Below are 12,565 nucleotides of genomic sequence, written 5' to 3' on the forward strand. Positions count from 1 at the left end.
AAAAAAAAAGAAAAAAAAAGAAAAACTCAAGGTTAATAAAATATTACATAATCTAAAAAAAAAAAATCGCAAATCAGTTCTCTTTAACAGATCAGGTACCATTTTTTGAGAAATCTGTTACCTCTTCATAGATTTTGGTTGTTGAATTAACAAAAGGAATATATATGAATCCCAGTTTTTTATTTATTTCATACCTCCTTAACAGATGAATTCTCTTAGTGGAATGAAAAGACACTTGATTTTGTGTGTGTAAATATTTATGTGACTCCTTTTCCACCAGCGAAAGGAACTCTCAGTGAAGACACCATCCGAGTGTTTCTTCACCAGATTGCAGCAGCCATGCGCATCCTGCACAGCAAAGGTGTCATCCACAGGGACCTCAAACCTCAGAATATCTTGTTGTCTTATGCTAATCGGAGGAAGTCGAATGTCAGTGGTATTCGTATCAAAATAGGTAAACATTCATATATTGCTTTGTGGAAAGGACATTTTTTTCAGACAGTATTTTTAGATCATTTTAGTTCACATTTGTTAGACTGATGGATTTTATTGATGCTATTTTGAAATTGTTACAGGGTTCATTGAAATCTGTTTAGATACATGAATCTTTTTTCTAACTCTAACAAGGGCCGGATGCTAAGCCTGATTCTCCAGGGGAGCTGATATAGTATACTTAGAGACAGTGGGTCCCTAACATGGCACAGATGTCTAGAGGGCCTTACTCAGTCTTTGCTGGGGCTTTTAGTGCTTGAGAGAGTTCAAATTCTAAGTGTGGTATTGATGTTTGATAAGAGCTATGTTAATAATTTATTATAAGTAGCATCTTCACTTGGCGAGGATCAAGGATCCTTGGTTAAATAGCTAGTAAAGTAGTGATCCTTGGTTAAATAACTAGTAAAGTAGTGACTTACGTCGTTGACTGTTGCTGTTTTTAACTTCTTTAAATTGAGATAGCTACTTGTTTTCCTTTGGTGTACAGACTTTCAAGAAACACTTTATTTTTCACAGTCTTTTCTTTCTTGTTTGTCTTACAAAATTATATATTTGTAAAGTGTGAGCAAAGTGTCATTTGTTCTTTTAATTTTTTTTTAATTTTTTGAAACAGCTGATTTTGGTTTTGCACGTTATCTACATAGTAACACAATGGCAGCAACACTGTGTGGATCCCCAATGTACATGGTGAGTGAGAAGAACTTCTGTATTTGATCTGAACAATGATTTATATTGTTGCTGTTAATTATGTTAGCACTGATTCAATCACACAGAGACCTTGCTTTAGCTTTGTGAACTTAAAGTTATTCTACATTTGTTTTTAGTATTTGAGTCTTTTTAAATTGCATTTTTCTATGTGGACGAATGTTTTCCAGTACCTATGTCTGTGCACCACATGCGTGCCTGAGGAGGCCAAAAGATGGTATCAGATGCTCTGGAACTGGAGTTGCCACAATTGTAAGCTATGTGGTTTCTGGGAACTGAACCTGGATACTTTGAAGATCTGCTAGTGCTTTAACTGCTGAGCTATCTTGCCATCTCTCCATCCTCCTGTTCTGGCCCAGAACTCACTTTGTAGACCAGGTTGCCCTCAAATCCACAGAGATACACCTGTTTGTCCCCTAAGTCCTGGGATTAGAGGTGTGTGCTGCCATGCCTGGCCCTGTTTTTATTAAAGATCAGTTATAATAGAAATCCCTAAATACTGGCTATTCTGTTGTTGCTGAGCTAGAACACCATGAGCAGAAATAGCTTGTGAAGGAAAATTTATTTTAACTATGACTCCAGAGGGATAAGGTCCACAAGACAAACATGGTAGTAGACAGCTGGAGCAGGGGTTGGCTGATCACATGTTCACAAGCAGGAATCCTGGAAGTTAGGGAAAACAGGAAGTGGGGTGGGGTGAAGCTATAATCCCTCAGAGCCATTCTTCCTTCAGCAAGGTTCTGCATCATAAAAGTTCCATAACCTCCACAAACAGCACCATGTTCTGGGGGCCAGGGGCTCAAATACATGACCTGTAAGGACATTTCTCATTCAAACCACAACTGTTAGAATCAATTGAAAATAAAAAAATTTATATAATACTGTCATAGTATACTTAATGTGTAATAATTAAGAATACTTACAGAAAGCTAGACAGCGGTGGCGCCTTGAATCACAGCACTCAGGAAACTCTGTGAGTTCAAGGTCAGCCTGGTCTACAAAGTGAGTTCCAGGAAAGCCAGAGGTACACAGAAATCCTCTCTCAGAAAACAAACAAAAAAGTTTAGTTTTATTTAAATAGGATTTACTTTTTAAATATTTAAATATATTTAGATATATTGCTTATATATAATAACATCTAGACTTTAATAGCATTCTAAAAATTCTTAAGTATGAAGTTAGGTCAGGGAAGGACTTGGCATAATATGCCTCTAATCCCAGCATTTAGGAAGTGGAGGTAGGAAGATCAAGAGTTAAGAGCAACCTGTGCTATGTATAGCAAGACTATGCCTCAAAAAAGAAAAAGAAAAAAAGAAATTTTAGCCTGGAACAAAGTATTTTGGCTGATTATTAAAGAAAGTTGACTCTCTGGGGAATATAGCTTAGTGAGGCCCTGGGATCAATCATCTGAACCATGAGAAAGAGGGAAAAGACTGAATTGAGACATTTACTAGAGGAACAGAAATAACATGCAACAATTAAGAGCACTCATTTTTCTTGCAGAGCACTGGGTTCAATTCCTAGCACCCTTTCAGTGGGTTCCCAACCACTTACAACTTCAGTTCCAGGGAAACGATTCCCTTTTCTGGCCTGTGAGGACACTGCACACATGTGACACAGACACACATGCAGGCAGAACATCTACAAATATAAAGTGAAAAAAATGAAATACTGGGAACAAGTGTTATAAATGGAAAATAGTTTCACATTAAGTATAGTTGACCTCTTTAATGTTTGTTTACTTGATTTTTTATTTTTGGATGGGGGGTAGGTTTTATTTTGAGACAGGGTCTCTATGTAACTTTGGTTGGCCTGAAGCTTGCTCTATAGACCAGACTGGCCTCAGACTCAGAGATCTGCCTCCTGAGTGCTGGGATTAGAAGTGTGCACCACCACCACCCGTCAGTATATATTTTCTTTATTACTATAATGCTCATTCTTGGTATCCATTATAATATATAGACATACTTGTTTCTTTTGTCATGTAGCATTGTATTGTAATTCTAAGTATCATTCTATCAGGGTAATATTACAATATGTTAACATTTTTATTTTGTAATATGATCAAATTATTATCAGTGAATCAATGTATGCACATTAAGACTGTAACTAACATAGTTCATGTCTCTTGAATTTTTGTGAACAGGCTCCTGAGGTTATTATGTCTCAACATTATGATGCTAAGGCAGATTTATGGAGCATAGGAACAGTGATCTATCAATGCCTAGTTGGAAAACCACCTTTTCAGGTAGTCTCACTTTTTCTTATGTTCTAGGTTCTAGTATCTTCTAATTTGCAGTTACCTTTGATTTATAAAATAAGGACTACTTTGAAATCAGTAGGCTTTAGGCTCTTCTGTGATTTGATTTTGTTACAGGTAATGCTGTGGGAGCCAGGGTGTATGCTCTTCCTTTCTACCTGCTTGCCTTTTATAGTTGGGCTGCCATGAAGTTTTCTCGGCTAGTAGCATAGAGTCAGGGCTAGCTAGCCCTTAGATGAATGGTAACCAAACCTCTTCCTGTTAGCCTGGTTTCAGGGTCAGGGAATCCAGATGAGGTGGGCACTGTTCTTATGGGTCATAGAAAACTTATCTGCTACATCTCCTGGCACTTTGTGGATGAGAGGGGGATAATTACTGAATTTTTGGTTCTTCTTCATCTTTTCTTATTAAGAGCCTGACCTTCAGAGGATATGCCGGCATCTCTTGAGTTCATATTAATAATGTTATAATTTTTTAGTTTTATTATTTTTTTTTTCGAGACAGGGTTTCTCTGTAGCTTTGGACCCTGTCCTGGAACTCATCTATAGACCAGGCTGGCCTCGAACTCACAGAGATCCATGTGCCTCTGCCTCCCAAGTACTAGGATTAGAGGCGTGCATGTGCTGCCCCCACCACCTAGCTGTTTTATTAATTTTTTAACCTGAAAATTCTTTACATAGCATGGTATAAAGAATGAAATTCTTTACTCAGCATTGTATAAAAAGAAACCAGTAACTCAGCCAAGTTACTTGCTTTGCATTCCCAGTGTGGTTCCTAGGTAGAGGAAGTTTCACTGACCTAGCCACTCTTCCTGTAAGAGTGCTACTGTTAGGAGAGACAGTATTGGCAATATACTTGTTTTTGTTTTTTTGTTTTTTTGTTTTTTTATTTTTTCTTGAGTCCCTTGAAAGTCATATAGTAAAACATACCTAGGCTTTACACAGCAGTAATGTACTTACTGGGTAGGCTGTGTAACCTCCAGAGTAACAACTCTTCTCTGTTCAGGCTCCTTGGAGGGTCTGAATATATTGTACCAAGATACTCAGAATTTGCATATTATCTCAGATGGTTTTTAAGTCTTTTGTGCCCAGCAATCCATTCGTGGTCAGTCTATAGCTCTCAGGGTCAGCATCAATAACATTTTGCAGTAGGAACAGGTTTGGAAGTTTTGCTCCCCTCTATTTAGAAAGTTAACTTTTTCTGTTCTTAAATAGGCTAATAGTCCTCAAGACCTAAGGATGTTTTATGAAAAAAACAGGAGCTTAATGCCTAGGTATGTGATTAAAATTTACTCAAATTTTATTGGGTTTTATTTTTTAAAACAATTTATTTACGTACTTAAGTAGTAGTAGTCTTTCTCTGTAGCCCATTTAGCCTTAAGCCCACGATCTTCCTACTTTACCTTTATGAGTGTAATTACCATCATTCCTGTCTAGTCTGGGTTTACTATTCCTGAATGCAGTGTTATTTATTTAAACTTAATATTTTGTGAATTTCTGTTGATGGGTCTTTTTCAATTTATAGTAATGTTATAAGAGGAAATTAGAAAGTTTCTAACACACCACAAATACATAGGCAGTACTGTGTCATTTGTTTTTTTGTTTTTTAAAATGCAAATTTAAGAAAGCCATCACAGAACTTCTATGTGTTAATTGTATAGAGGCAGATAGACACAGGTTCATAAAGCAAAAAGTAAATTCCTACCTAGGCTCTGGATATTCTGTAGCAATAGTAAGAGTTATTATGTATTTTTCCAAATGCTCTTTGTGAGAGTTCTTTACACATGCTTGAGAGCTTGTGTGTTTGTGTGTATGTGTGTACATGCAGTGTGAGATAAACTACATTTTGAGTTGTATTTTCTTTCTTTTTTAAGATTGGTTCTCTGAATAGTCTTTCCTGTATGATGCAGCAGTGTAAACAGAGTGCCTTTTCCATAAAGGGAAGAAGACCAATTAGCTATTTTAACTTATATTAGTCTTTTCATTAATGAAGTTGGCTCATTTTTATTTACCCTAATAGCTTTTACTAGTTTATACCCCATGGCATGCATGCGTGTGTGTGTGTGTGTGTGTGTGTGTGTGTTTGTTTCTGTTCTGTTTCTCATTTTTCTCAGCTGCTTTGCTATTTTAATACTGGCTTTTGGAAATTGGATTCCCTGTCAATTGTATTTGATTAAACTTTGCCCTTTTCTAGACAGATCTGGAGGAGGTGGTTTTTTTTCTTTAGAGACTCTTATAGCAACTGTTAATACAAGTTGTGTTAAAACTCAGGCTTTCTGTTCTAGAAGAGTAAATAACAGTGTTTAGCACATTAATTGCTGATAATTATCAAAAGTTAGTATAGTGCCTTTTTTCTCACTTCAAGATATGAAGCTTCGTCGAGTCTTCTTGTTAGAGATGTAATATTTGTGAAAGTGTATATACATTTTATTTACCAGGATGAAGGCAAAAGTAATGTAGTTAAGTACATAGAAACTCACCACTTACATTGTCTTTTACTTCAGTATTCCCAGAGAAACATCACCTTACTTGGCTAATCTCCTTTTGGGTTTGCTTCAGAGAAATCAAAAGGATAGAATGGATTTTGGTAAGTAATAGCTTCAAGCTTTGTGTATTTTCTAATTTTATATTTTCTGAGAAATGTATAGATTGCATAGAGTTATTTTAGAAAAGTAAAAGTCCATTTTGCTTTTGGTTGTCTTTTTTCCTTTCACTGTTTTAATAAAGACTCATCAAGTGCTCATCATGTTCCAGGAACGTGGGATAGAGTAGTAAAGACAACTGTGGGGGGCTGGAGAGATGGCTCAGTGGTTAAGAGCATTGCCTGCTCTTCCAAGGGTCCTGAGTTCAGTTCCCGGCAACCACATGGTGGCTCACAACTATCTGGAATGAGGTCTGGTGCCCTCTTCTGGCCTGCAGACATACATACAGACAGAATATTGTATACATAATAAATAAATATTTAAAAAAAAAAGAAAACTGTGTCTTCAAGTAGTTAATAGTCTGAGGAGAAAAGAGAGATGAGCTGTAAACTGTAATTGTAGTTGTGTTAGAAGGTGCCAGCTACTGTGCAAAAATAGAACAAAGGAAGAGATAAAGAATGAGAAACTAAAATTGTAAATAAGGTAGTCCACAGCTCTGGCTGTCCTGGAATTCACTTGGTAGATCAGGTTGGCCTTGGACTCACAGAGGTCTACCGGCCTCTGCCACCACCACCTCACTAGAGTCTTAATATTAACATAAATATCTACTACTTCTGATATCCATATGGGTTTAAGTTACTATTCCATATCATTTCTTTGCTCTGATATGTGTCTATTTCTCTCTGCCTTTTGTGGTCTCATTGGTTTATTTATCTAGTTGTCAATATCGTTTAGTCATGAGTCTTAGCATTTAATGGCTGAGACATCTCTCCAGCCCTAGCCAATGTCTTTTCTAAAGGTTGTGTTCTCATGTTTCATTACAGAAGCATTTTTCAGCCATCCTTTTCTTGAGCAAGTTCCAGTTAAAAAATGTAAGTACCCATTTTTACTTAGAGTATGCAAGCTGAAAGAAAAAATTTAGTATTTTACAACACAATATTAATTTTTTATTGTTTTTCAAAAATTCCTTGAGCATTGCCTATATACCTGTAGCCCAAATTCTAATTGGTATTAATAATAAAAACCCAGCCAGGCGATGGTGGTGCACGCCTTTAATCCCAGCACTCGGGAGGCAGAGGCAGGCGGATCTCTGTGAGTTCGAGACCAGCCTGGTCTACAGAGCTAGTTCCAGGACAGGCTCCAAAGCCACAGAGAAACCCTGTCTCGAAAAACCAAAAAAATAATAATAATAATAAAATAAAAACCCAGAGTCTGACATAGGGGTTAATGCTGAAGATCAGAGAAGTAGAGTGGTCAGCTACTAGAGAGTTCTCACCTCTACCAATGCTAAGACTGAAGGGGCAATCCTGTCCTCAGACTGTTTAGATCTGTCTCCACCAAACCTCAGACTGTACTGAGCTCCTGTCTCCTCCTGCCTTATATTCCTCTCTCTGCCCAGGCATATCACTCCTGCCTCCACCTCCCTAATGCTGGAATTAATGGCATGGGATCCCGAGTGCTGGAATCACCTTTTAAACAGATTCAATCTTGTGTAGCCCAGGGTAGCATTGAACTAACAGAACCATCTGCCTCTGTCTCCTGAGTCCTGGAATTAAAGGTGTGAGCCACCACTGCTTGGCCTCTAGTTGTTTAGCTCTGCTCTCTGATCTTCAGGCAAGCTTTATTTGTTTAAAACATAAAATATCACTACAGTCTATAATTGTGTTTGTTCAACAACAGTTTTTTTCTTTCTACATCCAAATTGAAAAGATTTAGTAACTGCTGCATTTTTATTTGAAATTTTTTAAATTATTTTTATGGTGTGTGTGCATATGAATGTGTGTGTATGTACACACACAGAGAACAACTTGCAGGAATCAAGTTGAGTTCTATCCATGTGGGTCCTGGTGATCAAACTCAGGTTGTCAGGTGTGGTGGCAAGCACATTCACCTGCTAAGTCATCACTCTAGTCCAAATTTTATATTTTTGTTAAATTAAAATCTAAAAACACTTATCTTTGTTATTTTTAAGCATATCTTCGTGTCTGTGTGTGGATATGTACACTTGAGGGCAGGTGCCCAAGAAATCCAAAAGAGTTATAGATGGTTGTAAGGCAGTTGATGTGGATGTTGGGAACCACACTAACACTCTTAACTCTCCTTACATTTGTTTACCTAGTGTGTGTGTTTGTGTATTCGTGTATGTGCACACGTGTGGAAGTTAAAGAACAACTCGGTTGGGCTCCTTATACCATGGGTTCCAGGGATCGAACTCCAGTGGTCAGGTTGGCTGCCGGTACCTTTTCCTGCTGAGCCATCTGCCCAGCCATTCTTTTCTTTTTCCTTTCCTTTTTTTCCCCTCTGAGACAGGGTTTCTCTATTTAATAGCCTGGCTGTCCTGGAACTTCCTCTATAGACCAGGCTGAACTTTAACTCACAGAGATCTGCCTCTAAATATCATGAGTGTTGGAATTAAAGGTGTATGCCATCACACCTGGCTCTTTTTTTCTTTCTTAAATAGTTTGTTGCATTTTTTGTTCCATCCTTGTAACAATTAATGAATAGATGAATACAAATTTTGGGTTAAAATAAGATTGTAGTTGGTTTAGAGCTTGTACTGTTAGGCAGATCTTACAACCCACTATAGAGAGATGCAGATTTTTGACTGTGCTTCTTCCCCAGCTTGCCCCGTCCCAGTGCCTGTGTATGCTGGCCCTATCCCTGGAAGCTCTTGCGGCAGCTCGCCATCTTGTCGCTTTGCCTCTCCACCAGTAAGTTGGGTTTTATTAAAAAATTATTTCAGAGTTAGGGCTTTTGTTCTCTTAGTGAGTATGTTTACTATGGAGCTGAAGCCTAGAAGAAAGGACATCAGAGTTGGATCAAGTAGACCCTCCATTGGCCCTCTGCTCTGTTAACTGCATAATACCAGTAAAAAATTATGTGTCTGTAGACCATTTTTTTTTTCTGAACAGTGATTATTAACTACCACCTTGTTGTTCCACTTGGGAGTTTAGTGATACATGCAAACAAAGCATGCTCATTAGAGGTGGAAAAGCAATAAACAATACTGTACACTGTAAATGTTCAGATTCCATAGGATTTGATGAATGGGGGAATAACCTTGGAACTAGATGTTACTGATTTCACAGTGATTACTAGCCCTGCCACTCAAGTCCCTTCAGTCTCCTGAAGTTTTCCAGCTAATCCTTAAGGCTGTGTCCTCTCCAGTTTAAGTGCGGCTTCCTTATCCCTGAAGACTTCTGATTTTCTGCTTGTTTGTCCTTCCGGCTCTATTCTCTGTTTTACCTAGTTCTTTTCTACATGTTGTTAGGCTAATCTCCAGATCTTTGTTGCAGCCTTATGATCTTGAGACTTTTTACAGCTGAAGGCCCAGGGAGCTCTTGTGTCAGCTGTTGTATTTTACATATTAGCCAAGTAGACATGAAGTTTTTGGCTTCTGACAGAAAGATAAGGGAGCCATAAAAGAAGGTGACTGTGTTATTAGCCAGTTGAGACAATGTAAAAGTTTACAAGGAAGCTTGAAAGCTCCTGTATCCCATATTGACATGGTAATGGGATGAGTGCCTTAATCTCTCTGAGCTTGTTTCTTCATATGTGAAATGAATGCAGTTTACCTCAAGGATAACCGAACATAAACCCTCACCATCTATCTGACACTCAGTAAATTTACAGTCAGTGACAGCTGCTATTAGTATTTTCATGAGAAACCGGGTAACCACAGACAAAATAGATGCAGAGCAAAGCCTATTGCTGAAAGATGAGTTTTAGTTTTAAAACCGTCAGATATGGGCTAGAAAGATGGTTCAGTGGTCAAAGTGTTGGCTGCATAAGCATAAGGACCTCAGTTTAGATCTCCCACATCCATGTACAGTCTGGGCATGACGGCACATAAACCTGTAAACCCAGCATGGTGCACTTTCAAAGTAGGTAGATCCCACAGGCTCCACAGAACAGCCAGACTAACCAAAGAGAACTTGTTTCAAAAAATAAGGTGAGAGAGGAAGGAATCCAAAGTCAACTCTAGCCTCCAGATGCACACATACAGACAAGAGCACCTGTATCCATCCATATAGGTACACGCATACACACATACCAAAAATAACGTAGAAAAGGATAAAATAAACAAAAACTAAAAAACCCTTTCTTTCACAACCCAACAAATATAAACCAAATTTTAAAAAAACGTGATGTGTTCATAAGGCTTACATTTCTGTAAATTTGACCATTTTTTTCTTTTTTTTTTTGTTTATTTTTGGGGAGGGGGGTGTTGAGACAGGATTTCTCTATAGCTTCAGAGCCGGTCCTGGAAACTACCTCTTGTAGACCAGGCTGGCCTTGAACTCACAGAGATCCTCTTGCCTCTGCCTCCCCAGTGCTAGGATTAAAGGCCTGCGCTACCACCACCGCCTGGCTGAATTTGACAGTTTAAGAGGAAAGAAAGAATGCTTTTTCCCTGTATCTTTCTGGAATACTTAGGGTAACATATAAGTTACTTTTTTTGCTGCTGTGATAAGTGCCTTGGAAGAAGAAGGAGGGTTTACTTTTGCCCACAGTTGAAAGGTATATAGTTCATTATGATGGGGAAGATATGGTGGCAAGAGCTGCCTAAGGCTGTGGCAGCAGGAAAAAAACTTGCTCAAGGTTGTGTGGATCAGGAAGCAGAGAGGGCCTTGGGCCAAACTATAACTTATAAGAACACACCTATGGCCTACGTTGTCAACTAGGCTCCATCTCTAAAAGGTTCCGCAACTTCCAAAAACAGTGCCATCAGCTAGTGCCCAAGTGTTGAAACATCAGCCAGTGGGGGACATTTTGCATTCAAACTGTAATTCTACCATTAGCTTATAGTCATCTCTTAATTCAAAATGCACTCTATCCAACTTTAAAAGTCTTCATCGTCTTAACATTCCAACATTGTTCTGAAGTCCAGAGTCTTTTAAGGATCAAGGCATTCTTTATTGTGAACCCATGTGAAATGAAAAAAAAGTTAGGTGCTTCCAACATATAATGACCAGGGTAAACATTCCCTTTTCAGAAAGGAGAAACATGAAGATATCAAAGAAATAGGGGGCCAAAGCAAGGCTGAAGCAGACAGGACAAATATCAAACCCCACAGCTTCATTTCATGCATCTAGGGTTCATGGTAGTATCATCTGGGCTCCATCAGAGCTTCACCTTCAAGGCTTCATTCACAGCCCACCAAAGAGCTCCATGCAGGGAGTCTGACCCTTTTGTATATTGCCTGGACCTCAGCAGCTTCCTTAAACCTTGCCAAGTCCTCCTTTACCCACTCACTCTTACATGGTCATGCCTGAAAAACCAGTGCCATGTGGGTAGTGCCAACTTCAGTGGAGCCTGTCCCCTTGGACCAGAGCTGTAGTGGCCTCTGAGTGTCTGACTGGCTGAACTTGGGAAAGTATTTCCCTAGAAGGCCCTCTCATGTTCACTTGTTCTCTTTAAAGTTTTTCAAAAACGGTTTTGTATTGTTGCACCATTCAACTTTTCACAGATAGGATTTTGCCCTCAAGTTACCTTTCTTATTTCCCAAGTTCAGAATGTGTGGGGTGAGGAATTTGAGTAAGTGAAGATTGATGATTTCAGGGAAAATTGTTAAAAGTGAGGAGGGGGAAAAAAGTGAGGAGCATCCCAATGTTTGTGTGTGAGGCCCTTAATTCTTTCTCTACTCCTGCAAAAACAAAAGTAAAAATAAGTAAAGAGATAATTTTTTAAAAAAATCCAGGCACTCCAAAGCAACACAGAGAAACCCTGTCTTGAAAAAAAAAATCAAGGCACTGTAGCACACACCTTTAATCCCAGCACTATGGAGACAGAGGCGGACAGATCTCTGCAAGTGTGGGGCCAGCCTGTTCTACTTAGTGAGTTCCAGGACAGCCAGGGCTACACTGTGAGTAGTAATCATAGGGAGGTGGGGATTTGAGGTGAAAAAATGAAGCATGTTTATGTAAAAGCCACAATCTGCTCTATGCCATGAAAAGGTAGAGAAAATGGAATACAGAGCAGGCTAGACAGGTAAGCTCTGGATACAAGAAAAGCATCACTTTGAACAAGATAAGAAAGGACAGGTGGATGTGGATACAGGCGCTTTTGGATAGCAGAGAAAGAAATTCCAATGTTTCAGTCTAAGTCACTGGCAAGAAATTATAGAGTTAGGTAGTCAGTTTCACTGACTTTTAATTGTGTAATATTGGGGAAATGACCTAACCCTCTGAGCTTGTATATTCTAGTTTATGTAGTTGTGAAATGAAGTACAGAGCACAACTGGAATCAGAGCTGTGCCTCGTAGAGCACAGTCAGTGCTTGGCAGTGGCAGTCCTTCACCTTCCCTAAACTTCATTGCTTTCAGGCAGTCTTCAAAAGGCAGGTGAGGGAATTTTTCATTACATATTGAGACACACGAAAAAGGACATAGGGAGCCGGGCGGTGGTGGCGCATGCCTTTAATCCCAGCACTCGGGAGGCAGAGGCAGGCGGATCTCTGTGAGTTCG

General features: G+C 38.9%; 1 protein-coding gene across 1 annotated transcript in view; it reads left to right on the forward strand.

Annotated features, from left to right (window-relative positions):
* Positions 1-12,565, forward strand: part of Ulk2 (unc-51 like autophagy activating kinase 2) — a 74,956-nt gene that overhangs the window by 17,699 nt on the left and 44,692 nt on the right. The window contains exons 6-12 of the mRNA XM_005349895.3: positions 281-454; positions 1,106-1,179; positions 3,344-3,445; positions 4,672-4,730; positions 5,961-6,043; positions 6,923-6,970; positions 8,721-8,809. Coding sequence (XP_005349952.1) covers positions 281-454; positions 1,106-1,179; positions 3,344-3,445; positions 4,672-4,730; positions 5,961-6,043; positions 6,923-6,970; positions 8,721-8,809 — 629 coding nt within the window. The remainder of the gene's footprint in view (positions 1-280; positions 455-1,105; positions 1,180-3,343; positions 3,446-4,671; positions 4,731-5,960; positions 6,044-6,922; positions 6,971-8,720; positions 8,810-12,565) is intronic.

The sequence above is a fragment of the Microtus ochrogaster genome, chromosome 7 (assembly GCF_000317375.1).
Source record: "Microtus ochrogaster isolate Prairie Vole_2 chromosome 7, MicOch1.0, whole genome shotgun sequence".
Classification (NCBI taxonomy): Eukaryota; Metazoa; Chordata; class Mammalia; order Rodentia; family Cricetidae; genus Microtus; species Microtus ochrogaster.